Source organism: Centroberyx gerrardi, chromosome 4 (assembly GCF_048128805.1).
Source record: "Centroberyx gerrardi isolate f3 chromosome 4, fCenGer3.hap1.cur.20231027, whole genome shotgun sequence".
Classification (NCBI taxonomy): Eukaryota; Metazoa; Chordata; class Actinopteri; order Beryciformes; family Berycidae; genus Centroberyx; species Centroberyx gerrardi.
The window spans coordinates 3,232,461-3,259,336 of NC_136000.1; the positions used below are offsets into that span (position 1 = coordinate 3,232,461).

A 26,876-nucleotide genomic window follows, 5' to 3' on the forward strand; every position below is an offset into this window, starting at 1 on the left:
TTTAAAAATTACACTAATTTTGTGCTAGCAATTACTTTGTCATTGTTTCTAAAATGGTATATATCTGATTTTGTAACGAAAGTAACAGAATGGAAACCTAAAGCATGATGTTGGAGAAAAGACTATACTACAAAAACAATACAGTACAACACAATACAATACAATGCAATACAACACAATACAATACAATACAATACAATACTATACAATACAATACAATACAATACAATATAATGCAATACAATACAATACAATACAATACAGTATTGTCTTTGGTCTTGTCTCAAGGCCAATGAATTAAATATTCAATCATACAATTACACAAAACAGTTGCACAGCCAAAAACAGTTCACAAACCAACAGTATGTAAATGCTGTAAAATATTTATTATATGCACACTGTGAATGGTGTGTAAAAGTTTCAGGTTCAGGGTTCAAAGTTAACCAGTTTTCCTCTTCAGTATCCAATGTGTGTGTACATACCATTTCTGAATATACTTGTGTCTGGACAAACTATGATTTTTCAGCATCATACTGACTGTGGAAACACGAAGTGGGTAAAACAAACCCCCTGAAACTCAGTAAAGTGTTTATGCTCAAAAAACAGTAGTTCAACATTTTTCAAGTGGGGCACCGCAGGCCTCATGTCAGACCTCCAACAGAGAGCGTTTGATGTTGCGTTCATTGTTAACCCTTTCAAAGAGGCTTTGTGTGACGCTGCTCTGAGAGAAACACCCGTGCTGAGGTCTTTTGAGGCACTGGTCCCTGGAAATCTGTGCTCTACGGCCTTCTATGGATTGTTGCTGGCTCAGGACATTTGGGACAAAAGAGCCTCTGCTGGTCAGGTACTATAAAAGGGAAGGCTTTCGCCAGGTAGGAAGGCAGTTCACCATCAGCAGCAACAGAAGCAGCAGTACCTGCATCAGCAGCAGAAACAGCCAAAATGTCCTCCACCGACATGAACATGATGAGCAGGGTAAGTCCCAACATCCATCACATTGTTTCATAAAGGACCCCACAAGCCCTCTAAACATAGATTGTCAACATTAAGACTAAGAATTATTGCTGCCTTTCTACAGTTAGTGAGCGGTTCTGATGAGACTCTCCTCTTGTTTTCAGATCGTCTTCTACGAGGACAGGAACTTCCAGGGTCGTTCCTATGAGTGCAGCGGCGACTTCGCTGACATGTCCTCCTACCTGAGCAGGTGCCACTCCTGCAGGGTGGAGAGAGGCTGCTTCATGGTCTACGACCGCACCAACTACATGGGCAACCAGTACTTCATGAGGAGGGGCGAGTACGCCGACTACATGAGCATGATGGGAATGAACGACTGCATCAGGTCCTGCCGCATGATCCCCATGGTACGCTCCACTAATTACATGCTAATCTCCTGGCCCAGAATCTAAAGTATGACGCACTGTAAAGGATGCTTATTGCCATCATGATTATTGATCATTTATTACATTTTCTCTACCATTACAGTACAGAGGAAACTACAGGATGAGGATCTATGAGAGGGAGAACTTCGGTGGCCAGATGTACGAGATGATGGACGACTGCGACAACGTCATGGACCGTTACCGCATGTCCAACTGCATGTCCTGCAACGTGATGGACGGGCACTGGCTGATGTACGAGCAGCCCCACTACAAGGGCAGGATGATGTACTTCAGGCCCGGAGAGTACAGGAACTTCATGAACATGGGCTGGAGCGGCTCCAGGTTCATGAGCATGAGGCGCATCATGGACTCCTGCTACTAGACTCTTCACTGATGTAACAACAGCAGAAAGTCAATAAAGTACTGTACATGTAACTGAATCTCACTGTCAGCCTGGTCTGTTTCTCATATGAACTGGAACACACAGTACACATGGAGCAATGAAGAGCTTATTACAGTGAATTCCCTGACAACATACATCAACTATACAAATGTATGATGAGGTCATGAGGTTTTCTCTGGGGTAGTTTGTGGAAGCTGGTGAGTAGAATGGGAGAGATGTAACCAATGATATGTTTAGCTTATTAGATTTTACATTTACAATTACAGGCATAAAACTGGTCAGACTGCGAACCTGTAGGTTTGGTGAACTTGCAAACTCAAACAGTTTCACTCGAGTAGTTGACAGTCTACCAATTCATTCAATTCAAACGGGACCCTGGGACCTTTTACAATCTGACAGAAGTCTTAAGTCATGTGCTACAAGACATTTGTCTGCATGTGAGCAAGTAAACATGAAACAGTGGAAACAGTAGACAGTGGCAGTCAGTGGCATCAGTGATATAGGCAGCTGTCTAGTTTGTCCTCGAGCTGAGGGCAGCATGGATCATTTTGTTTCCTCAGATGAGCTCCAGTGATCTGATCTGTGCTCAGTTGCTCCTACAGTCTACAGTTCAGTCTCCTAACACTACAGTCTACAGTCTCCTAACACTACAGTCTTCAGTCTCCTAACACTACAGTCTACAGTCTCCTAACACTACAGTCTACAGTCTCCTAACACTACAGTCTTCAGTCTCCTAACACTACAGTCTACAGTCTCCTAACACTACAGTCTTCAGTCTCCTAACACTACAGTTGCCAGTTCAGTCTCCTAAGTCTACAGTTCAGTCTCCTAACACTACAGTCTTCAGTCTCCTAACACTACAGTCTACAGTTCAGTCTCCTAACACTACAGTCTTCAGTCTCCTAACACTACAGTCTACAGTTCAGTCTCCTAACACTACAGTCTTCAGTCTCCTAACACTACAGTCTACAGTCTCCTAACACTACAGTCTACAGTCTCCTAACACTACAGTCTTCAGTCTCCTAACACTACAGTCTACAGTCTCCTAACACTACAGTCTTCAGTCTCCTAACACTACAGTTGCCAGTTCAGTCTCCTAAGTCTACAGTTCAGTCTCCTAACACTACAGTCTTCAGTCTCCTAACACTACAGTCTACAGTTCAGTCTCCTAACACTACAGTCTTCAGTCTCCTAACACTACAGTCTACAGTTCAGTCTCCTAACACTACAGTCTTCAGTCTCCTAACACTACAGTCTACAGTTCAGTCTCCTAACACTACAGTCTATATGACTCATTGAAGCCCCTTACCCGACAGAGGGCTCACAGGTGATGAAACCTTCTTGTGGCCATGATGGAGGACCTCAGCTCTGTGAACAGCTGATTGTGTTTCTAAATGTACAACTTGTCTGTCTCAACAGAACTGAATAGACGTCGTTCATTTCTGTGCTGTGAACTGATCATTTCATCACTTCCATCAGACTGATTTTTTGTTTAGATAATATCAGCTTGTTAGCTAGCTAACCATCACTGTCTTATTGTTAACACAAGTGATTAGCACACTAGCTAACATATGTATTTGAAGCTAGCATTAGCATGTTAACATTAACATCAGTTGATCTTCTAAATGAGCCTGCTAGCTAGCTAGCTAACAGTTTGTTCAGGTTAAGTGAGCTCTTAGAACACTAGGGCTAAAGGCAAGACAGTTTACTGTGTCACAACCACATTTGGAAATAAATCCACCTTATCAGACTATTCACTTTTACATAGAATGCTACTGAGTAGATCTACACATGATCTTGCTTAAGGTACCACCAGTAATGCCAGCTACCACCACTGGACGTGAATGTTGTCACTTACTGTGAAAGAAACATTATACAATAGATAAAAGAGGCACATAACTACATAATTTCACATTGAAATTGAGGATATTTTGTAATACTGTTATGCCAATTTTCTCACCCTCTATTGTCATTTATTTATTAGCAGTGGTCAGGCCTACCAGAATGGTATCATCAGCAAACATGATAATGTGCTAGAGCTCTGTCTGGGTGAACAGTACAGAAGTCTGAGAACACAGACTTTAAAATCTGCTGCCATTGTTTGGTTTAAGTATTTAAAGTGATTTATGACCACAAAAAGTAATTAAAAATATATATATATATATTTTAGACTCTCAAAATGTTCAAGCCCCTTAATAATTTCCTGTATTCCTACAGTGACACAATGCATCAAATATTCAAAGATAGCAGCATTATGCCATTTGCACACCCTGCATACTGTACTTGTACTGGACTTTAAATTTGTAGGTCTGTAAACTGTAAACATCTGTTAACCTGTAAATCTGTCAGTAGTCTATAGCCTATTGAAGCCAACAGGAGTCTGTGTTAGCATGAAGAAGATGCTGTATCTTAAATCTTCAAAATGTTCTTTCTTTGTATATCCTATTGTTAGCTGCTGTAATAATAACATTTCCCAATGGGGATCATTATGTTATTTGTGACATGAATATGGAATTGTGTGCAACTTCATTAGTCAAGGATGTCAAAATAAAAGTTCACCTTTTAAAATTCCCTGAGCGAGAATTCAGTGTTGTATAACTTGATGTTGTTACTCATCTCAACCACAAAATAGATAAATATATTCCATGTAGTACCGTCAAGGGCTGGCAAATTACTAAATGTTAGAGTTTTATACTATTAATTGAGTAAACAACATCAACTTATACAACACTGAATTCTCGCTCAGGGAATTTTAAAATGTGAACTATATAGCTAATTGCTCCTGCAATTAGTTATATTCAATTAAAATGCAAATACTAATGTCTGTCACATTTATTTTGATATTCCCTTCTGTTCATTTGTGTCATGAATGATTACTCAGGTGTTCTGAATGAGATGAAAACCCCTCGTTCAAATAAAGTGGTATTCAGACACACTATGAGCAGCCTACATAGATAATCAGAGATGTAGCAGGGGAGACAGTGTCATCAAAAATAAACCATGTAATTTCACAACATGAATTCCCAAGTTTGTGTATTTTACAGGTGCAAAGTCAGATTTCCAGCATAGTAAATTAATACATAAAATGTGTAGGGCACTAAAAGTCTCACAGTGAAGTAAATGACACAATTGTACGAAAATTAACAACAAAATGGAAATATAAGCATCATAGTTATTTTGGTCAAAGATATGTCACAACACCTGCTGACTCACTGTAGGTCACTGTAAGTCTGGATAACAGTGTCAGCTATGTGTCAGAATCAGGTTTCTACAAGGCAAAAGTAAACATATCGTCCCCCATAAATGATGCAGGCATCCATTTTGACTTTTGATTATAGAGTCGCCATCAGGTCAATCAGTGGGGGAGACCAGGGCATGTTGTCACACTTTTTACTCATTGGTGTATTTCCTATCAGTGCCTTACTATTGAGATACAATATATATTTTTCTAGCTAGATTAAGGTCTTCTCTAAAAAATGGCATTTTTACATTTTGAATAATTTACTGGAAGAAACAGTTATTAGGCCTACTGATTAAATACCACTTGACAACTTGTGACAACTTACCCCATGTCAGGGCATGTTGTCACATAGACAAGTGCGCTGTGTTTGTGCACACAATTCCATTTCCTCTGAAGTATAAATACTATAATAACATGAAAAACATACTCACTTCATCTCAGAAATCAACACCCACCACACACCAGGTAAAATAACCCGTCCCTCCCTCACCTATCCTGGGATGCTCAGACAAACATAAGTTCTGATACAATTTCTAACAGTATGATATATTAATGTACATGTAATATATACACATTTAATTTGATGTTTTATTATATGGTTCTTAGTCACTTAAAGAAAACAGTAATAATAGTAATCTGCCTTTGCAGACTGTATGTGAGGCTTGACCAGCAGTGAGATCACTTGCTACACAAGCCAAAGGTTTGTGGGAGTAACAAGTCCAACCAAAATCATATTTATTCAGAAAAGAATGAATGTAAAGATATTTCTAATCATAAAAAAGATTTGGATAGTTATGACAACATCCCCCGAAATCAATGTGACAACATGTCCAACCCATCCTGACAAAGGTCCCTTCCCTGAGCACAGAGCTTCACTAAACCATTCAAATTGATGATCAGGTTATAGCTGAACTTTGCTTTTATGTGTCACAATATAGAATTTTGATTCCTTTATAAGAAAAAAATGAGAAGAAAAACACTAAGATTTTCATTATTTACTTTCAGGTATACAAATTGCTTGATTGAGTGTTTGAGTTGAGTGTTTTGACTTAGACTGTTGTAATCAACACAGGTAACCTCTTATTAAAAAGTAAACATTTTTGTAAATGGACTTTTGACTCTAAAATATTTCAGAAATAAAAACAATTTATTACATTATACAATGACATTATTTAAAAACATGATATACATTTGTATTTTAGAATGGTTTTTTTTCCAGAATCCATAAATCATGTTAAGACATGATTGAGAACCAATGAAAGACAAGACCAAATGCTTTTTTGTGCTGTTTTTCTAAGAGAAATGCCTATTCTGAGGCCTTTTGAGGGAAATGTGGACAAACCCTCACTGCTGTATGGGCCTTTATGGCACGTTGCTGGCTCAGGCTGTTTGGACAATGGGCCTTTGGGCTGTCAGGTACTATAAAGAGCAAGGCCTGGTTCAGGTAGACAGTCAGTGGACCCACAGCAGCAGCAGCAGCAGCACCAGAGGAACCAACTCTCAGCCAAAATGACCTCCAGCGGCATGAACATGATGAGCAGGGTAAACTCACACTTCACACATGGATTAACAAATACATTTAATCTGTGACTTTCACAGGCTGGCCCTGTCTGAGGAATTCCTTCACAACAAAAGGGTTTCTTGTGACTGGCACATTTTGAACTTGTGGGGCAGTTATGTGTTCAGGAAATCAAAATTAGAGTAATAGACACCTGCAGGATTCTCCTCTTGTAGGGTTTAATTCCAAAACACTATGGATTCATTTTGCGAATACAAAAATGATTTCCTTTGCTCAATATTAAAAAACGCAGATGGTAACATCCTCTAAAATTGTTCAACTTTGTAAGATGATAACACAAGACAGCTAATAACGTCAACAACATTCAGTAGTGAGGTTTTTTTCTTTCATTACAGCGATCACTTTGTTAGAGTAGACGTCACATGTTTCACAGGTGGCTCTCCTCTTGTTTTCAGATCGTCTTCTACGAGGACAGGAACTTCCAGGGTCGTTCCTATGAGTGCAGCGGCGACTTCGCCGACATGTCCTCCTACCTGAGCAGGTGCCACTCCTGCAGGGTGGAGAGAGGCTGCTTCATGGTCTACGACCGCACCAACTACATGGGCAACCAGTACTTCATGAGGAGGGGCGAGTACTCCGACTACATGAGCATGATGGGAATGAGCAACTGCATCAGGTCCTGCCGCATGATCCCCATGGTACGCTCCACTAATTACATGCTAATCTGGCCCAGAAGCTAAAGTATGACGCATTGTAAAGGATGCTTATTGCCATCATGATTATTGATCATTTGTTACATTTTCTCTGCCATTACAGTACAGAGGAAACTACAGGATGAGGATCTATGAGAGGGAGAACTTCGGTGGCCAGATGTACGAGATGATGGACGACTGCGACAACATCATGGACCGTTACCGCATGTCCAACTGCATGTCCTGCAACGTGATGGACGGACACTGGCTGATGTACGAGCAGCCCCACTACAAGGGCAGGATGATGTACTTCAGGCCCGGAGAGTACAGGAACTTCATGAACATGGGCTGGAGCGGCTCCAGGTTCATGAGCATGAGGCGCATCATGGACTCCTGCTACTAGACTCTTCACTGATGTAACAACAGCAGAAAGTCAATAAAGTACTGTACATGTAACTGAATCTCACTGTCAGCCTGGTCTGTTTCTCATATGAACTGGAACACACAGTACACATGGAGCAATGAAGAGCTTATTACAGTGAATTCCCTGACAGCAGAAGTGGTAGCAGTACACAAATTCTTTACTCAGTAAAAGTGCAAATACTCATCTAAAAAAATACTCAGGTAAAAGGTGAATTTCATTGCCATTTCAAATCCTTTACTCAAGTCTAAGTATAAAAGTACATGGTCTTAAATTCACTTAAAGTCTAAAAGTAAAAGTAAAATTCATTAGTCATTTCTAATGTTCTTAACTGGTTTTCTGTTGAGCGTTCCTCTGAATCCCAGATGAGAAAGAGTCTGCAGCTCAGATCACGAACGTTAATTCTCTCTCTCTTGTTGCTTCTCTCTTCTTCTTGTTGCTTCTCTCTCTCTGTCTCTTTCTTTCCTTTTTGTTGTCGCTTTGGTGAACAAACAGCCAATCACATCTGGCCCCTGATCAGCTGCTTCCGGGATGGAAGCTGTCTGATACGGGAAATAAAAAAAAAAACAGTTGATGATTTCCCCAAGAGTAATGGGTCCGTTTTGAAAATGTAGTGAGTAGAACGTACAGATTTTTCTTTTGAAATGTAGTGAGAAAAAGTTAACAGTCTTAAGTGAAAGAAAAACAGAAAGATAGATATAGATATAGATCAACTGTGGTGGAGAAGGTTGTGAATGTGGTGGAAGATGGAGAGATGACCGGGTGGGACTTTACAGCTCATGATATTTTGCGTTCACCTTTCCATTTTAGACTTTCAGTGAGTGCAACAATAAAACAAGCTTACATTCCTACAGCACGAACATTACAAACAACAAATAACAGGGAGTCAAAGCCATAGCAAGAGGGAGGAGGGGGTGGTTGGGTCTAATCTAATCTGATCTAATCTGATTCACCTGGACCTGGATCAATGATGAGAGGAGTCCAATTCGACATATCTGATGACACAGATCAGCTGGAGTCTCTCACAGACAGTAAACAGTCTCAGTGTTATCTTTTTATTCTCAAAAGTCTCTTCCTGTTCTTTTCATTTCTTTTATGGCTCGATCCCTCAGATTGGGAGAAATAATTCTGACATCAGCAACCAGATCCAGCAGTGACACGCTCAAATCCAAAAGCGGTTTATTTTACAATTGCAAAGTCTGATTTCCAGTGTTTTTTCCACAAAAAATAAATACAAATGTTACATTGATGAATCCAGTGACTAAGAAAACACAAAACACTTCATAGTGATGAGACTCATTGTAAACTCTGAAATATACATCAGCATGATGGTGATAGTTCACATGGCCAAAAAAAAACATGTCCAGCAGAAATACAAAACATGTTCACTGAAAACAGAAATTCACCTGAGTTAGGGTTAGCAATTCAAGCATTTTAATGGGAAAAATCCAGCGTTTTGGTCTTGTAAACGTCAAATGGTAAAACCACCAGGACACAAGACTAAAACGCTGTACATTTTCTCAGTAAAATGTTTTAATAGCAGTGTGTGGGAGTTTGTTCACATGAACCAATACATGTGGTGAATGATAAATATGAAGATTCATATCTGAGACAGGCGGCGGCTCCAGTGTCTTGTTAAAGGTCTTGTTAAAGGTAACTGAACGAATACTGTCGTCTTTTCTTGACAATAACACTGAATTGTCTCGAGTTTCCCTGTTAAACCTGCAGTGTAGCCTATTGTACAGATGACAAAGCCAAATGAAAAAAGGAACCCAATTCTTAAGAAAGTCTTACAAAACATAGACTCAGCCATGGCAGCATAATTAATTCTGCAGTAAACATTAAAATGGGAACAACAGGAAAGCAGCTAGCTAGTGAACTTTTATTGTGTACGCAAACATTTTGACGCTTCCTTGTTTGTAGCACTTTGTTCTACCCATCACATAAAATCTCGAAAATCAACATTTTAAGGTGTGAATTTTAATGCATTTCATCATTTCCTCAGCTGCTGTTTGAATTACATTACAATGTGGCGACACCCTTCATTTAAATACACCAGATACAAATGGGGGTAAAACAAAACTCCTGCTGGTCCAATATGGCTCTTTCTGTTTGAATGGACGGTTCATGTGGGAATAGAGTTCACTGCTCTTAAAGCTACTCTGTGCATCATTTTACCATCAATAAATCATCAGCACATTCATTTAGAGACATTAGTATAATTACAGTAAACGGCCTCTACTCTGCATCCTCCATAGTTTCTCCACCTGGTGGATCTGGAGGGAAATCTGCTGGATCGCTTTACGGCACAAAACAGGAAGAGGTTCTGTTCTTCCAGAGCAAACGGAGCTAAAGCTGAAAGAGTTTCTGGCAGCAGATGGTGGAAGGAGGGAAAGGAAGATGGAGAAATCACTTCCAACATGCTGATCCTCTTCAGGGAGGAGGGAGGGGGGGCAGGAAGCAACGGGGCTGATGGGAAATGTAGTCTTAATGTGGAGAAACACTAGAACTAACAATACTACTGGAGTGAGATAGAGGAGACTCCAGCTCCACCATGTTGTCATTGGTTTACAGCCATTCTACAAGGCAGCAATGACACACTGATGGTTAAAATGCTGCACATAGCATCTTTTATAAGAACAATATACTTTAACCACAAGTACACAAGATGAACGCAAGATGAATCAAAATTTTGTGGAAAATCAAGAACCATAAATTAAGCTGTCAACAGATTTCCACTGTGAGAAAAACACCTGTACACGCTTCCAACTGGAGAACAAAGAAAGAATCACATGAAATGACAAACCTGATGATTAAAACTACTACTTACATATTACAATCCATGCTACTTACAGTATAAAAATTAGTTATCTCCTATACACACATACAAAAAAGCCAAAATATATCTACAAATTTGTTACAAAGGCAAAAAGGCTTTTTTTTTGTGAAAAGACATTTATGCCTCTTAAGACAGTAATTCATAAATATGCGTTGATGTTGGGCACTTTGTCTTTCAGTCATGGCACATCTCATGTGAGGTTTAAAGTCTTTATGTCAAAATAAAAGTTCATTTCCTTGTGCTCTTTTACGTGGCCATAAGCCGCACTGGAGAGCGGTTACAGCGGTTACAAGGGACCGGCCGCCATGTTGGAAGACTGTACTGGTAAAACTACAGATATCAGGCACAAATTAGACTGTTTCTTTGTTTTTTCCCAGAGGAGGAGGAGGAGGAGGAGGAGGAGGAGGAGGAGGAGGAGGAGGCAATTCAGAAACAATCTCTGTATCCCATTTTATTTATTTATCTTTTTGTCTTAATTTTTCTTTTCTTTTTTTTTCTTTTTTTTCTTCTTTTTGTGATTACCCTGTCTTGTCGTATTGTTGTTGTTGATGTGTTGTTTTATATTCCTACTAAATAACTTACAAGTGCAATTATTGTATAAATGCTGGTTACGTTGAAAATCCAATAAACGAAGTTAAAAAAAAAAAAAAAAAAATCTCTGTATCCCTTGTAACCAAAGGTAACATCTCTCCATACATTACACTGGCCAAACCACAGTCAGGACAGGGTGTGTGTGTGTGTGTGTGTGTGTGTGTGTGTGTGTGTGTGTGTGTACACGAGTCATCAGCTGTGTCAACTGACCAATCCAACAACAAGCGGACGTCCTGTAAAGCCTCTGAGTTTATTCTCCCGCGTTCACGTTGTATTGGATTTACCATAAATACGAGCTGCTGACTTGGAGAAATCGTCCACATCGCCTCCTAGTGGCGACGACAGGCTTCACATGTGGGATTTTTTCCCACTTGGTCATGAATTGCAGAAGTGCGTCGACGCAGGCGGCAAACATGGCAGCGAATCCGCCGCTGTCAGCAGTCCAAGGTAATAAAAATAAAAATTATCAGTTATATTCACGAATCAAAAGTGAGCAGTATCTGCTGCAGTTAGTTTACAGTTGATTTTAAAATACCACAACAGCTGACCTGAAGACCGCCATCTTGGATGTGGGCGACCGAATGAGTTACTCATGTGAAGAAGTTGAAGTTGACGCCGTCCCGTTCTTCTGCTTCTTCCAGTTTGACATGAACGCAGCGTCGAGCAGAAGGTGTTTTTCGTTTTTGAAGACTTCCTGTGTCAACCGCTGACCTTTGATCTCTAGCTTGCCACCGAGCAGAGCCATTCCAAACATTACAGCTGTTGTTGGTCATGCTGGGTCGCCACATGCTATTACATGCTCTCGTGTAGTTTGGTGTTCTTCTTCCCTTCTTGTCTCCTGCTGTAGTGCGGAGGCGGAGCAGGGGGAAGCCATCTTGGATCCTGGCGGTCAGGCAGCTGGAGTCGCTGCAGGTGAAGCTCGGGTCAGATGGACGTTTCGTTGCTGCCACTTGGAAAGAAGAGGAAAGTGTTTTATTAAGTACAGCTGCAAACATGACAAAGGGCAACAGCTTAGTATTACAAACTAAATCTATATGGTGTGGACACAAGTCATAATACACTGATATATACTGCATATAAAGAATGTACAAGTATGCTCCTAAAATACATTCAAAAAATATACTTACATGTTTGATTTTGGCCATTAACCACTATTTTTCATATGAACATAATCAATAAATCAATTGTATTCAAATCAATTGTTTTTTGTCTTCAAAAAATATTGACATATATGTATTATTAAAACTACTGTCTGTCATCATGAAAATTAGTAAAACATATGTACATATTTTCCTTTAATATATTCATTAAAGTAATACATAATTTTCATCCATCCTAAGAAGTAGGTGTAGTGCTGATTCTTAAAATATTATTTAAAGCTGGAATTTTTCCAGTAATAAATAGTTATAGTTGAGTCAGGTTACACATTACAACTGGCAGTTTTTCCATGGTTAGAGACTCTCTATAGACCACTATTGAAATTTTTGAGCAAAAAGACAGACAAAGGTCTGCTAACTGTGCAGCTGACTTTAGCCAACACAGGTTACCTGCGCCAGGTAGCCGAGTGCCACGAGCTTGTTAGCATACTAGCTAGCTAGCATACTAGCTAGTTAGCATACTAATAATAATGTTTGGCCAACCTGACTGATATGTTAGCAGCACACACTGTATTTACACCATCAGAAGCCATGTTGTTGCTTTTGTCATTTCAATACAAAAGCTACAGTCATTAAAAGTCAAATTAGCTGGTCTGGGGAAGTGGGAACTGTTTACTGGTGAGCACACTGGCTGATACACTTTCTCTGATAATATAATGAATAATATAATACTGCCATGGTTGTTTTGTTGTAGTCTGAACATCATGTTAAATACTTTTCACTGCCAGAGGGGGAGACAAAGTGGGGAAATCAGGGAAATCCTGTATGGGTTTGGGGTTTAGTTACTCTTTAAATGAAACAAAGTGAGATCATTTCACTTGTTTCCAATGCAAATCATTTTGAACCAAATGACATAATCCTCGTTTTGAGACTAATTGACTTTCTTTGTCAGTATATTATATTTCTGTGCAGGAACACTCACTCTGACTCTGAGTCGTGTCCGTCTTCAGTCCCGTTGACGGTGGCGGTCGTCAGCATCGCGGTTACCATGGTGACTCCGTTGTGCTGTTGCCGCGGGGACAGGGGCGGGTGTGGCAGAAGCTTGATGAGAACCCCGTTTCCCCCGGCGACCGGACGAAGGCCCCTATTGGTCGGAGGGGAAGGGGCGGGGGGGCGGGGGAAGTCGCTCAGTTTCTCCCGAAGGCGATTCTTCATGTTCTTGTCGGCCAGAGGAGGAGGAGGAGGGGAGGTCACCCTGTTCTTCAGAATCCCTGAGAATAAACACAGAGAGACAATATTACATAGAACACCCCACCCACCATAGAGAGCCTAAGCCCCTCCCCTTCCGCTGTCCACCATGGGACCTTATTTCAGAAAAAATATGTACGGTAGTCAACGGCGAGAGACAAATAATTGTTTGATCCCGTTTGAATTGTGCCATGACTTACACATATGATGTTTTGTCAATTTAAAAGATAATTTTGCAAGTCAAGAAAGTCGCAGTTTGTTGTAAAACAGTACAGTAACGTTTAGTTTTGTGTGAAACCGCTCAGTGAACTACATCTCTTGTCTCGCACAATATACGTCACCAACACCAACATGGAAGGAAACACAGGAAACACACAGGCATCGTTAACGTTAGCCCCCACTGTACTAAAACTATCCTAAACCAGTTTAAATCCATTCTTCCTGTCTACCTTCCAGGTTGTGTATAATACTCCTGCTCTCTGAGAGGGACTGAGCTTCAGGCTCTGGGTAGCTTGTGGAGAGAGGAAGTTATGATGTCACTTACGCGACTTTTGGGTGTGTAGTCTTTCTAATTACGTATTTTCACAGTCTTATAGTTCAACAGTTTTACGACAAACTGCGACTTTCTTGACTTGCAAAATTATCTTTTAAATTGACAAAACATCATATGTGTAATTCATGGCACAATTCAAACGGGATCAAACAATTATTTGTCTCTCGCCGTTGACTACCGTACATATTTTTTCCGAAATAAGGTCCCATGGTGGTCCACCGGAAGGGGAGGGGCTTAGGCTCTCTATACACTCTCTCTGACCGTCAGCCAATCAAATCAGAGCAAAACCATGAATCTGTATCAAACAGGCTCCTGATTGGCTGTCTGTTTAACTTTATTCTCATGTGGAGACACACAGCAGGTCTGAGGCTTCAGGGAGATAAACTGAAGATCAAGATAAAAAAAGATCTGTTGTATACGTGTGTGATTAAAACTCTAAATCTGCTCTAAATGTTTCACACAGATTCTGAACATACCAATGAAAACATGTAGAGTGACATATTTCTATGAAACATGTACAGTATATTAGTATATTAGTGGTCAGTTGTCTCTCACCTCTTCTCCTCTCTGGTTGGTTGTTGCTGTCGGGCGAGCCGGGCATGCTGGGCGGAGCTCCGCCTCTGACCCCGCCCTCCTTCTCAGACGGGGCGTGGCCGTTCAGCTCCACGCTCACCTTGGTCTCCACGCGAAGCGTTTCCCCCCCGCCGGGCTCCTCGCTCTCACTGGCTGTCGGCGGCTCCACCGGCCAGTAAGGCCTCACGTGATTGGCTGCTGTCTCCGCTGTCACAGGACAAGAAGTTGATGTAATGTGTTGAAGCATGGCTGAGACTGAGACAATGAATCTGTCAGGTGTGTGTGTGTGTGTGTGTGTGACCTGTGTGTGTGTGTGTGTGTGTGTGTGTGTGTGTGTCCATGCTGTGTAACATTTAGGCATTAAGACTTTAGCATTGGTTAGATCAATATATCTCAGGCCGATATTGACCTTTTATCAGAAAATAGATATCAGCCAGTCAGTGTTGTCGTTCTGATCTTCACCTGAAAGTTTCATCAGTCTGGTTTTAACGGAGAGTTTTAGAGGTTTTTGCACCCTGACAGGAATAAAATTCTGGAGGAAACACTGAATACTTGGAATTTTTGGGAATTTCTTAGAATGAGAACAGTAAAATCTAAAGAAGAAGAACAGCAGCTTCAATCCAAACTACCGGATCAGCCTGTCAGCCTTCTAAAACCCACATGGGTCAAACCCCGTGCAGGACCGGGACGTTCCTGGGTGTGTGTGTGGGGTGTTTACCCAGCGGCGTGCTGTGCTGCGGCTCTCTCTCGTTGTTCCACCGCTGTTTCCGTCGGCTGCGATCGTCCTCGCTGTCGGACGAGCGGGACGAAGCGTAGGAGCTGCTGTTCTCCTCCAGAGACAGCTCGCTGTCCGAGTCCGAGTCTGCGGCCGCGCCCAGAAACACTTCATCACATTTACATCCAGACTGTCATCACACTGCAGTCGCTTCTGAACTGCTGCTCAGATCTCTTCATATCATCATAATAATCTGATTGTTGAATTTTGAATTAAGATGTTTGACTAGCAAATAAACCCACCAGCAGCCAAAGAAGAAAAAGTTTCACTTATTGACGTTTCCACAAAGGGCCGAAATCAGAATAAAACACATTACCTTCTCTTTTGGAGCGCTTGCGGAGGAAGATGGAGGAGTCGCCGTCGCCATAGTAACTCTTTTTAGCAGAGGAGGGGGTGGTGCGCTTCTGTCCTGAGTCCTCCCTTTGCAAAGAGTTATTACATTTCATTTAGCATGTTAATTAAAGGAAGGCAACACCGCAAAACAACACACACATCTGATTTCGTAGATCCACAGAGTGTCTGTGCTTCCAGCTGGAGATGCCAGCTCTGCTCGGGTTGTTTTGTTTTACTCAGTCTGGTTTTTAGAAGTTACATCAAAATTTCGTCACTAATCCAAAACTACAACTATCAGCTCCGGCTCTCTGCTGGCTAACACCTCCCACCGTATTAGCCAGTTAGCTAGTGAGTCACCGGGAGGAGATGGAGGGGCTGGAAATCTGTGCAATTTTAAAAATGAGATGCATCATTCCTGTAAATTTAGAAAAAATCCGATCAGCGGTGTCTGAGATATTGTGAATGAGATAATTAAACAAATGTTGTAGCGCCCCCCTTAGGCCAATCAGTGTCATTTTGAAAATAGAGGAACGATGCACATATTTTTACATATTTCTTACATATTTCTTATTTTTCTTATTTCTATATTATTGTTGTTATATATTGTAGTATAATGCACATAATTTGTTGCAGTGTTTACACAGTTCTCACTTATTTGTATTTATATTTTTTAACTGCAATGTCCACATTTTCCTATTTTTATTTTAAGTTATCTTCACTTATCTGTATATATACTGTATATATATATTTTTTTTTTTAACAGCAAAAGCACAATTTTTCTGTTTGTATTTTTAAGTTAATTTTACCTACTCCTATTTATATATTTGATTGCAATGTTGCAATGTTACACAGCTCTGGTTACACATTTCTTTATTCTAGTAGATCTTTAATTGTACGTACATTTTTTGTTTTTATTTCACACTTGCTTTGGCAATGTAAACGTATGTTTCCCATGCCAATAAAGCCCCTTTGAATTGAATTGAATTGAATTGAATTGAATTGAATTGAATTGTAATGGAGCAATGAGACGCATCACTCCCTGAAGTTTCATCAAAATCCGATCAGTGTCAGAGATGGACTGACGAACCGGGGCCGACCCATAGTCCCTCCCTCGATTTCACTGTACTAACTAGTGTGTGTGTTCTGTGTGTACTAAACAGTGTGTTCACACAGAAGCAGGTTTGTTGAAGCATCTTTCAGGTGAGCAGCTGGTCACCTTGCAGCCTGGCTGCTGCTGCGGCTCCTGCGGTCCAGAGAGGCGGTGGACTCTCCGATGGCGGTGCGATACAGACCGTCGTCTTCACAGAACGAGTGTTTCCCGTTCAGAGAGCGCTGCAGAGGAAACACAGAGGACAGTCAGCGAAGCACAGGATGTGGAGCGATGAATCTCCTGTCCGTTCCAGCGTCACAGCAATATCTTCTCCACTTATTGCACGTCATTCTGAATAAGACTGCAAGCTAAAAGCGTAAAATGTGAATGTAAAAATTTTATCTAGCTTTGATGTTAGAAGAAAAGTGGGTGTACAGTTAGCTTGGCGGTGCGGGCGGCGGTGGATTCCTCTGTGATGGTCTTCCTGCCGGTGAAGACTTCCTTCAGGTTCGTCCTCACCTCTTTATTGAAGACGCAGTGGAAGAAGAAAATGCAAACACCCTGCAGAGAGGAGAGCTGGAGATTTACAGGCCACCAATGCACTTATGCTATATAATATACATTTTATTCACAGAGAAAGTTACTGTCTGAGCTTTAAATACAAGGACTGACAGTTTGTGGCAGTTAAACTTCGTCTATGTTTGTCATGTCTGTGAATGCTGGAGTCCAACAGAAATGCGTGTTGAGTTCCAGTGATTTATAAAAGCCCCAATGTTTATTATTACGTTTATCTTCCACGTCCGAGTCAAACTTACAGGACAAATAAATCCTGAACTATAGTGACTCCGCTTTTCATATCTTCCAAATAAAAAATCTACTAATCTACTAACTAAGTAATATAAAACTCTTTTTTATATATTACTATATTGCATTTTATACATAACAGAAGAGCAAGCATCACTTTTGTGAAATGAGAGCAAAAAACAGGAGCTGGAGAAATCCACAGTGATCATTAGCAACTATTTAACCATCACATGCTGAAAAACAGGGAAACATGAAGAATCAGATTTTAAAGATTTATCACCTCATGTCTGCAGAAATGCCTCCAAAATGTGCAGAAATATGCAGCCAAGCTACTGACTTTAGTTGGGTATTATGGAAATAATAAACGAGGGGCGGTGATGCAGGAGGTACAAACGTTTTCTCCAAAGTAATGTACATAATTAGCTGTGCTTTAGGAGAATTATGGCCGGCATTCTCTAATTTCTTAAGTACCTGTAAGTCTCATGTTCAGAGTGTCTTGTTTACCTGGAGGCAGCTGAAGACGGCGAACAGGTAGTGGAAGGAGATGATGTCACTGTTGACCGCCATCAGACCCAACAGCCAGGTGGCGCTGAGGAGCAGCAGGAGCAGGAAGGCCAACCTGAGAGCCGAGCTGGAGGAGGAGAGGAGAGGAGGAGAGGAAGGGAGGAGAGAGGAGAGGAGAGGGGAGGAGAGGAGAGGAGAGGAGAGGAGAGGAGAGGAGAGGAGGAGAGGGGAGAGGGAAAAGGAAAGGAAAGGAGAGGAGGAGGGAAGGAGAGGGGAGGAGAGGAGGAGAGGAGAGGAGGGGAGGAGGGGAGAGGAGAGGAGGGGAGGAAGGGAGGAGAGAGGAGAGGAGAGGGGAGGGGAGGAGAGGAGAGGAGAGGAGGAGAGGAGAGGAGAGGAGAGGAGAGGAGGAGAGGAGAGGAGGGGAGGAGGGGAGAGGAGAGGAGAGGAGGGGAGGAGGAGAGGAGGGGAGGGGAGAGGAGGGGAGGAGAGGGGAGGAGGGGAGGGGAGGGGAGAGGAGAAGAGGGGAGAGGAGGAGGGGAGGAGGAGAGGACGGGAGGGGAGGAGAGGAGAGGGGAGGAGGGGAGGAGGGGAGGAGGGGAGGAGGGGAGGAGGGGAGGGGAGAGGAGAGGAGAGGACAGGAGAAAAGGAAGGAATCAAGGAAGGAAGGAGAGAGGTGAGCCATAACACAATGAACTGTTAACAAAGGTCTGGAAAACAAATGGAGTCCAGCCTGCTTCTCTGTCATTGGTCAGAAAACTCACATGGCTCCCGACTTCTCGAAGGTCCAGTGTGTCTGAGCACAAGACGCTCTGGCTGCCAGGAAGAAGATGGCGATGTTGACCTGAAAGAGAAGAGAGCAAAACTGAACCTCATTACATCAACTTCATTATCACCGAGTGACAAACTCTACTGGTAGATTTCAAATGTATGCACTTGATATTTAAGTCGCTCTGGATAAAAGCCTCCACTAATGTTAGATGTTAAATACAGTTAGCTTTAAGTCCTGAATGATCTCAGTGTGAAAAGCTCATTTTGCGTTTTCCTAGTGCTGGGCGATATTGACAAAACCAAATATCACAATATTTTAAACTGAATACCTCGATATCGATAATATGACGATATTTTGGAGATGAGTATTTGTGCTTTCATAAGATATTTACACACAAGAAAATTTTGCAAATTAGTAATGATTATTAGTAATCAGTAATGTGTGATCAGCAATAAGTAATATGGATATGATGAGCAGGTAAAGCCAATCATTGTTCATTTAACTCAGACAGAACAGGTTGATAAGTTCAGATCAGTTGAATCACTTTACTGTAACGCAGCCTTTAAGACCAGGAAGAAGTGACATTTAAGTTATTTCACAATATTACTATAATCAAAATCCCAGATGATATCTAGTCTCATATCATATTGATATTATATGATTTATCGCCTAGTCCGCTTCCTCCTGCAGATCATCCTGTTCTACAGAGAACATCACTGTGGAACAGACTGACTCAGTTTAGCTGCTGCCATGTTCTGGATATTCTTGGACCTTCTGCCTGTGATGTTGTGTGTTGTGTTATTTCGGGACGTCCCGGTGGCTCAGTCCTGGGTTCAGATCCGGACCGGGACCTTTGACGCATGTCGTCTCTCTCCTCATCTTTCCTGTCTCTCTACTTTCTCCACTTTGAACTATCTAATAAAGGCAAAAATGCCCAAAAAATAATCTTTAAAAAATTCATAGTTATTTTGTTTTTGTTTTAAGTGACTTTCCTCTGGGGTCAAATACATTCATTATTTTTAGCATGATCTTTTTCTTTTTTTTTAGCATGTATTATTCTACACACACACACACACACACACACACCATCACGACTACAGCGATGGGTCCTGCGATGCTCCAGATCAGCGTGTCGTGGACAGAGAGCCAGCAGAAGTCTGAGTTCCCGTAACCCTGAGGATCCAGACCCACCGCCAGACCTGCAGGACCAAACACAGTCAATCAATCAATCAATCAATCAATCAATCAATCAGTCAATGAGCGCTCTTTTCTTTCTTTTCGTTTATTCTAAACAAACTGGAAATGTAAAACGCATCACTTCCTGTGAGGCAGAGGAAAGAGCGACCAGACACCGGCTGTTTAGAACAGACAGAGGAGAAGATTTATGAACTCAGGTGAACTTTGATGTGAGCAGAACACACATTTAATTAGATATAAAATGTAGCAAATTATTACTTTAACCAATCACTGTGCTTATCACATGAACATGAAGTGTAGCAGAAAGCAGCCGTTAGCCCAGAGGATCCCACCACGTCCTCTGCTGTACAGCTGCTGCAAATACTGTATGTGTGGGGGGGTGAGGGTGTGTGTGTGTGTGTGTGTGTGTGTGTGCATGGGGGGGCTGGGGGCTGACATGACACAAATGGCCGACACATCACAAAAACACACCGAACACACAGACAAAAGAAGCTGGTTCACAGAACATGTAGCTAGTATTCTGTGAATGGAGATGTGACTCGTGTCTGTGTGTGTGTGTGTGTGTGTGTGTGTGTGTGTGTGTGTGTGTGTGTGACCAAATATGTTTGCTGTGTGAGCACTGTGTGTTTGCATTGTGTGCATGTGTGTGTGTGAACAAAGTGATGTTTTTTGCATCCGTATACACTCTCTTTGTGTGTGTGTGAACAAAGTGGGTTTGTACTGTACAGTGTCTTTGTGTGTGCATGTAAAAGCATATGTTGTTTTAACATGTAACTACATTGTGTGTGTGTGTGCGTGTGTGTGTGTGTGTACGTGCGTCTCACCGGTGATGACGGCGGGAACGCCCCAGCCAATAGCGTAGTAGAACCTCATGTGTCCGTGGTTGATGTTGCGGATCTCGGTCAGCATGCGGTAGATGTGCAGACTCTCCACCAGCATCCAGGCGAACGTGCACATGTAGGAGTAATGCAGCAAGATGGCCGCCAGCGTGCAGACGAACTGAGGCAGAGGAGCAGGGAAACACGTTTGGATGACAGACTGAGCCTATAACTTTTAAATTACAATTATTATTAAATATTAACATTTACTCGTTTTCACCGTTTTTAAAATCCAAACTTTCCAGTGTCAAACCTAGCTTAAATGAACTGTCCCGGCTAACAAAGACGTCCTAAATAAAAGCGATGGATGAGACAGTAAAGTGTTTCTGATTACTTCCTATCAGCTGACTGACAGGAAGCAGAGCGGAGCGGAACGCAGCGCTGAGATGAAAACACTCGACTCAGCTCAGTGAAATAAGTCAGAAAACAGAAAGTCTGGCTTCATGTTTCCTGTGATGGATTCTCTCGCTCTGTGGAAGTTTGTTTTTCATACCGGAGAAGAATGAATGAAGGAGGAAAACGAGCGCTGATATCTGAACTATGCTGACTGTGCAAATAAAGCACATTTTTACATGTTATAAGATGAACAATGGCAGAAATAGTGCAGGCATATTTGACCTTTTGGTTGACACCTGTGTAATTTTTTTTTGCCTTTTAGCGTCTTTACCTTGTGATGGTGATCTGATTTTATTTTTTATTTTTTTTATACTACACAATAACAGTTGGTCACCAGGGTTAATTACAATCATGGTATACAGATTAAATTGTTAAGACACATTAAGATGATAAAATTGGTCAAACATAGCTCATGAGTACACATACAAGATCCACTTTCCCCAAATTGTCATTCCATAGTCTTCAGGAAAAGCTCAGTCTCTCCATGTAATGAATATCGTTTACAAGTTTTATCCAATCAGTCTTTGTTGGAGGTTCACTTAAATCTTACAGCTTTCTTACAAGCAGCTAAAAAAATCTTAATGAGGTATTTGTCTTGAACCAGAAGATGATCTGGAATATTGCCCAGATAAATTGCAGGAGATTTTTGTCTTACCGCATTCTCAGTCCGGTTGATCCCGAACAGGAAGACGAGCTCGGAGAGGAAGATGGAGGCCACCAGGTTCTTGTGGATGCTGTGCAGGTTGGTGCGCAGTTTCCGGAGGATGGCCAGCAGGAGGAAGGTGATGAGGAGGGCCACCAGCGAGGAAGAGACGGTGCTGTAGGTGATGATCTTCAGAGGCAGCACCTCGCCGTGCTGAGGAGGAAACATCAGCAGCGTTTACACCTTCCATTCACAGCCTTCAAAGGGTTTATGACACAGTAGTGCTCAATAACTAGGGATGGGACGATACGGTTATCTCACCATGCGATTTGATACGTGATATGAGGTTTATGATTCAATAAAACCACAACACGATGTAATAAATAAAAGGTCAATGACAGAAATTGCACTGGCTTGCTAGAATGTAAACAACAATTTAAAAATGTCATTACAAAGTGACAATAATATAATTTGGATGGAGAGCTTGTGAAACTGTGATGGTCAAGAGTCTCATTAGTGATTACTACAGCAGAATAACATGGAGCTGATATCACCATTCATGTTCCTGACAGCAGAATAACATGGAGCTGATATCACCATTCATGTTCCTGACAGCAGAATAACATGGAGCTGATATCACCATTCATGTTCCTGACAGCAGAATAACATGGAGCTGATATCACCATTCATGTTTCTGACCCATGATGCATATTGTCACATTTTAGTTTTGTGATATATTGAATTTCGATATATCGTCCCGTCCCTATCAATAACCTATTGAAAGTAAAGCGTGTCTCCTCAGCCTGGGGTCACGCTGTGTGCTCGGTCAGTCAGAAGGTCACGGGTCACGGGTTCGACCTCCTACCTCTCTCCTGGAGACGTCCATCAGCACGGCGGCGCTGCAGGCCAGAGCGCAGCGACAGCTGATGTGGCCGCGAGTCCTGCTGAGCAACTCACAGCCTCTGGCTGACCAGCCGCCCGCACCACTGATCCTGCAACACAACAGACAGAGTAAACTACAGACCGGCCGCCCGCACCACTGACCCTGCAACACAACAGACACAGTAAACTACAGACCGCCCCTTTAACCCTGCAACACAACAGACAGAGTAAACTACAGACCGCACCGCTAACCCTGCAACACAACAGACACAGTAAACTACAGACCGCCCCTTTAACCCTGCAACACAACAGACAGAGTAAACTACAGACCGCCCCTTATGTAGAATATAATAGAGAAGAATAGAATAGAATAGAATAGAATAGAATAGAATAGAATAGAATAGAACACAATAGAATAGAATAGAATAGAATAGAATAGAACACAATAGAATAGAATAGAATAGAATAGAACACAATAGAATAGAATAGAATAGAATAGAATAGAACACAATAGAATAGAATAGAATAGAATAGAATAGAATAGAACACAATAGAATAGAATAGAATAGAATAGAACACAATAGAATAGAATAGAATAGAATAGAATAGAACACAATAGAATAGAATAGAATAGAATAGAATAGAATAGAACACAATAGAATAGAATAGAATAGAATAGAACACAATAGAACAGAGCAAAAACCAAACAAAACCAAACAAAACAGAATAATTACCACAGTACTTAGCTAGCTTACTCCTCTCTATTGTGAAAATGTGAGTTTGTTGTTTGTGTCAGTTACTAGCCACTGTGATTCATGGAGTGTGTGTGTGTGTGTGTGTGTGTGTGGTGGTGGTAGTTGGGTGTGTGTGTGTGTGTGTGTGTGTGGTGGTTGGGTGTGTGTGTGTGTGTGTGTGTGTGTGTGTGTGTGTGTGTGAGGGCGGCAGCAGCGTTCCTCACAGTAAGGAATGGTTCCAGAAGACGCAGAGCGGCCGCGCTCTCTCCTCCGTCTCCAGCAGGGGGAGCTGCAGGGTGGGGGGGGGCAGGGGGGCGCCCTCGCTGTACAGCACCGTACTGACCACGGGGGTGTTTATGACGGGACGGCTGGGCAGTCTGCACACACACACACACACACACACACACACACACAGGACGAGAGCACAGTAGCACATGGTGAGTTCACTGTCTGTCCTGTCTGACCTGCAAATAAACTGAACCTTAAAAACTTGAAGCTGTCTCCAAGCATGTGTACACATAGAGGTGTCTAACATTATCATTTGAAGCACACACACACATGCACACACACACACACACACACACACACACACACACACACTACAGTATTTGAATATTTTCAATTTTCAATAACATAATGTATTGTATATACTGAATAATAAACCAACGCCTCCGCCTGCCCCAGTCGTACCTGAGGCTCCTGCGGTCGTGGTCGTAGCTCTCGGGCAGAAGCTCTCCCAGGGTTCGGTAGACGATCACCACGGCGACCGGCGGGGGGCGGGGCGCCGCGGCCTCGCGTTTCCTCCTCACAGACGCGGTCGGAGACGCGGTCGGAGACTCGGTCGGAGACTCGGTCGGAGACTCGGTGCGACCGGCGGTGGTGACGTCAGTCTGCACAGCCGGCGCTTCAGTTGTCGTCTCAATGGAAACTGTCGCCGACCAGAAGGAAAGATTTTGTGTTTGACTGTTTATCGTGTAATTTATCGGTGAAACATTTGGCCTGGGACTGCAGAATGAACCTAAAAACTTTCTTAAACAGAATCCCTGTCCTACAAATCAAGCTGCATATCAGAGAAAAGCATTAGCATCTTCTTTCCCCCCCATCACATTGTTATTTGTAACATTTTAAAAGCTAAATACAAAATCATCTGCTTTTTTTGTCACTACTGCACTGGACTAATACTCCATAACATTCAAAAAATACCGGCAAATATAACTTCCAAATACCAGCAAATGTTTTCCGGAGGACTGCCTCTTTAACACTCTACCTGGTGCAGTTCTGATGTCATCAGTGTGTGAAGGGGATTCTGGGAAGAGTACGGCCGCCTGCAGGTGGTCTGGGAGGTCGGCCTGGAGGTCAGAGAGGCGCGGCATCTTCCTGCTGAGCTCCAGGTAATCCACCGAGAAAACTGACACACACACAGACATGCTTGACTTGGTGCAGAATGGATTGTGTTACATCTGTTATGTTACTGTCTCTCTCTCTCTCTCTCTCTCTCTCTCTCTCTCTCTCTCTCTCTCTCTCTCCTACTGACACTGAAAATGCTTCTGGCTCTTATTGCTTTATCTAACACTCCTCTATCATACATGATCCTTCTAGATACACAGGAATATCTGTTGCATCTGTTATGTCTTGTTGCCACTTTGGCTTTAACCACTGAACTGCTTCCTATTGGTTGCTGCTTATGTTGGCAATCTAAGAATTTAAAGTTTGAGTTTCTCTTTTCTCTGTCTGTTCAGCCATGGTGGCTATCGCTGCTCATGCTAACTACCCAGTTCTTCTTTTTCTGTTTATTCCAAACAAACCGGAAACGTAAAACACAACTGGATATAGGTTGGATCACTGTTGCGTTAGAGAGAGAGAGAGGAGCAGGACAGACACCATCAGCTAATTCGACTGTTACACTCATTCTAAGTGGATCAGATATAAAATATAAACTGTGAAATCTATCCATGTTTCCCGTGAGCGGACTCACTCATGTTGTGTGTGAGGACGGTGAAGGGCTTCAGGTAGGTCTTCCTCACGTTCCGGGCGAGGTTCTGGGCGTAAAGCTCGAAGCTCCGCAGCAGCCGCGCCGCGCCGCCCTCCGCCCGCTGGATCTGATCCCAGTGCAGCCGGGTGGCCGGGGCCAGGATGGAGCTGCCCGCCCGCACCAGGCTCTGAGACACACACAGGACTTATCGTCATTCAGTATCAATAATAACAACAACAACAATAATAATGATATCAAGTCAGTGATGATGTAGTGGTAAATGAAAAGGAGGGTGAACGCTGACCTCCAGTCAATGATCATCATAAGGCAAACAGCTACCAATATGAACAAAAATCTATAATATTTACTATGAATTTACAAGATTAGTGTAAAAAGGTGGTAAACTGAGTTTAGGTGGGTTTATTAATTTAACAACAACAACAAAACAACAACACTAATAATAACAAGATGAAGAAGAAAAAGACGAAGAATACGAAGAAGGAGGTGTGGATGAAGAAAAAGAACAAAGAGAAAACAGGAAGTGAGATATGACCTCACACAGTCTGATGCTCCACTGAGCTTAATTAAAGTCATGGAGGCTAATCGCTGCATTAGCTACACTTAATTCCACAACAGAAGAAGAGCATAAGTAAATCTCTGACTCCATTAGCGGACTGTTTTCATGTGTTCCAAGAAAAATAAGACTTAAAGATTGAACAAGATGAAGTGACTTGTTGAGATGAATATTTCTTTGACTAAAAGATGGCGGGCGGTTTCAGTGAGCTGAACCTCGTGGAAGTGCGGGTCCTGCATGGCGGCCATGTTGAAGCCGTGCTGCTGGCTCTCGTAGCGCAGCAGGCGGCTCAGCAGGCTGCAGGCCGTCTGCACGTCGCTGCCGCGCAGAGCCGCCGTCTGATTGGTGGCGATCCGCAGCATGCCGGCGATCCGCCTCGACCGCTCGCCGTCCATCCGGGACGCGTTGCGCTGAAGCTCCTCCTCCTGCGGGACGGAGACAGAGGGAGCGAGGTCAAAGGTCAGAGAGCAGGGTGACACAAGTGGAAGCTTTCTATTGGATGCTTTTTTTAAACCATTATTTATGTACAGAATGTTTTTTCAGCAACAACCTGCTTCACTTTAACCAAATTACACACATTCACACTGGGAGCTGACCAGTTCAACCACAGTCTTCTACTGGTTTCTACTGAACAGCTGATAAATCAAATGTTCCTTTTCACTTGATCCAGTGATTGGTCCCATGTCCCATTTCAGGAACAGTCATGTGCCTGAGTGAATGTGTGAATCTCCAAGTGAAAATCCTACATGTGGAACTGGCAGATCTTGGC

General features: G+C 42.3%; 3 protein-coding genes across 3 annotated transcripts in view; 2 read left to right on the top strand and 1 right to left on the bottom strand.

The window, feature by feature from the left end:
- Nucleotides 1-942: 942 nt before the first annotated feature.
- Nucleotides 943-1,761, top strand: LOC139919914 (gamma-crystallin M3-like). The gene is made up of 3 exons (XM_078282834.1): nucleotides 943-975; nucleotides 1,119-1,361; nucleotides 1,483-1,761. The coding sequence occupies exons 1-3, from the start codon at nucleotides 943-945 to the stop codon at nucleotides 1,759-1,761; spliced, it is 555 nt and encodes a 184-aa protein (XP_078138960.1).
- Nucleotides 1,762-6,532: 4,771 nt separating this feature from the next.
- Nucleotides 6,533-7,637, top strand: LOC139919915 (gamma-crystallin M2-like). The gene is made up of 3 exons (XM_071909795.2): nucleotides 6,533-6,565; nucleotides 6,998-7,240; nucleotides 7,359-7,637. The coding sequence occupies exons 1-3, from the start codon at nucleotides 6,533-6,535 to the stop codon at nucleotides 7,635-7,637; spliced, it is 555 nt and encodes a 184-aa protein (XP_071765896.1).
- Nucleotides 7,638-11,938: 4,301 nt separating this feature from the next.
- Nucleotides 11,939-26,876, bottom strand: part of LOC139919910 (cadherin EGF LAG seven-pass G-type receptor 1) — a 65,980-nt gene continuing 51,042 nt past the window's right edge. The window contains exons 18-35 of the mRNA XM_071909787.2: nucleotides 26,323-26,532; nucleotides 25,537-25,720; nucleotides 24,829-24,969; nucleotides 24,252-24,489; nucleotides 23,786-23,938; nucleotides 22,811-22,937; nucleotides 21,958-22,158; nucleotides 20,853-21,027; nucleotides 19,918-20,030; nucleotides 18,824-18,903; nucleotides 18,063-18,189; nucleotides 17,190-17,315; nucleotides 16,881-16,996; nucleotides 15,648-15,751; nucleotides 15,275-15,418; nucleotides 14,539-14,763; nucleotides 13,165-13,453; nucleotides 11,939-12,034 (exon numbers count right to left, since the gene is read on the bottom strand). Of these exons, the coding sequence (XP_071765888.2) occupies nucleotides 12,010-12,034; nucleotides 13,165-13,453; nucleotides 14,539-14,763; nucleotides 15,275-15,418; nucleotides 15,648-15,751; nucleotides 16,881-16,996; nucleotides 17,190-17,315; nucleotides 18,063-18,189; nucleotides 18,824-18,903; nucleotides 19,918-20,030; nucleotides 20,853-21,027; nucleotides 21,958-22,158; nucleotides 22,811-22,937; nucleotides 23,786-23,938; nucleotides 24,252-24,489; nucleotides 24,829-24,969; nucleotides 25,537-25,720; nucleotides 26,323-26,532 (2,778 nt within the window). The 3' untranslated portion in view covers nucleotides 11,939-12,009. The remainder of the gene's footprint in view (nucleotides 12,035-13,164; nucleotides 13,454-14,538; nucleotides 14,764-15,274; nucleotides 15,419-15,647; nucleotides 15,752-16,880; nucleotides 16,997-17,189; nucleotides 17,316-18,062; nucleotides 18,190-18,823; nucleotides 18,904-19,917; nucleotides 20,031-20,852; nucleotides 21,028-21,957; nucleotides 22,159-22,810; nucleotides 22,938-23,785; nucleotides 23,939-24,251; nucleotides 24,490-24,828; nucleotides 24,970-25,536; nucleotides 25,721-26,322; nucleotides 26,533-26,876) is intronic.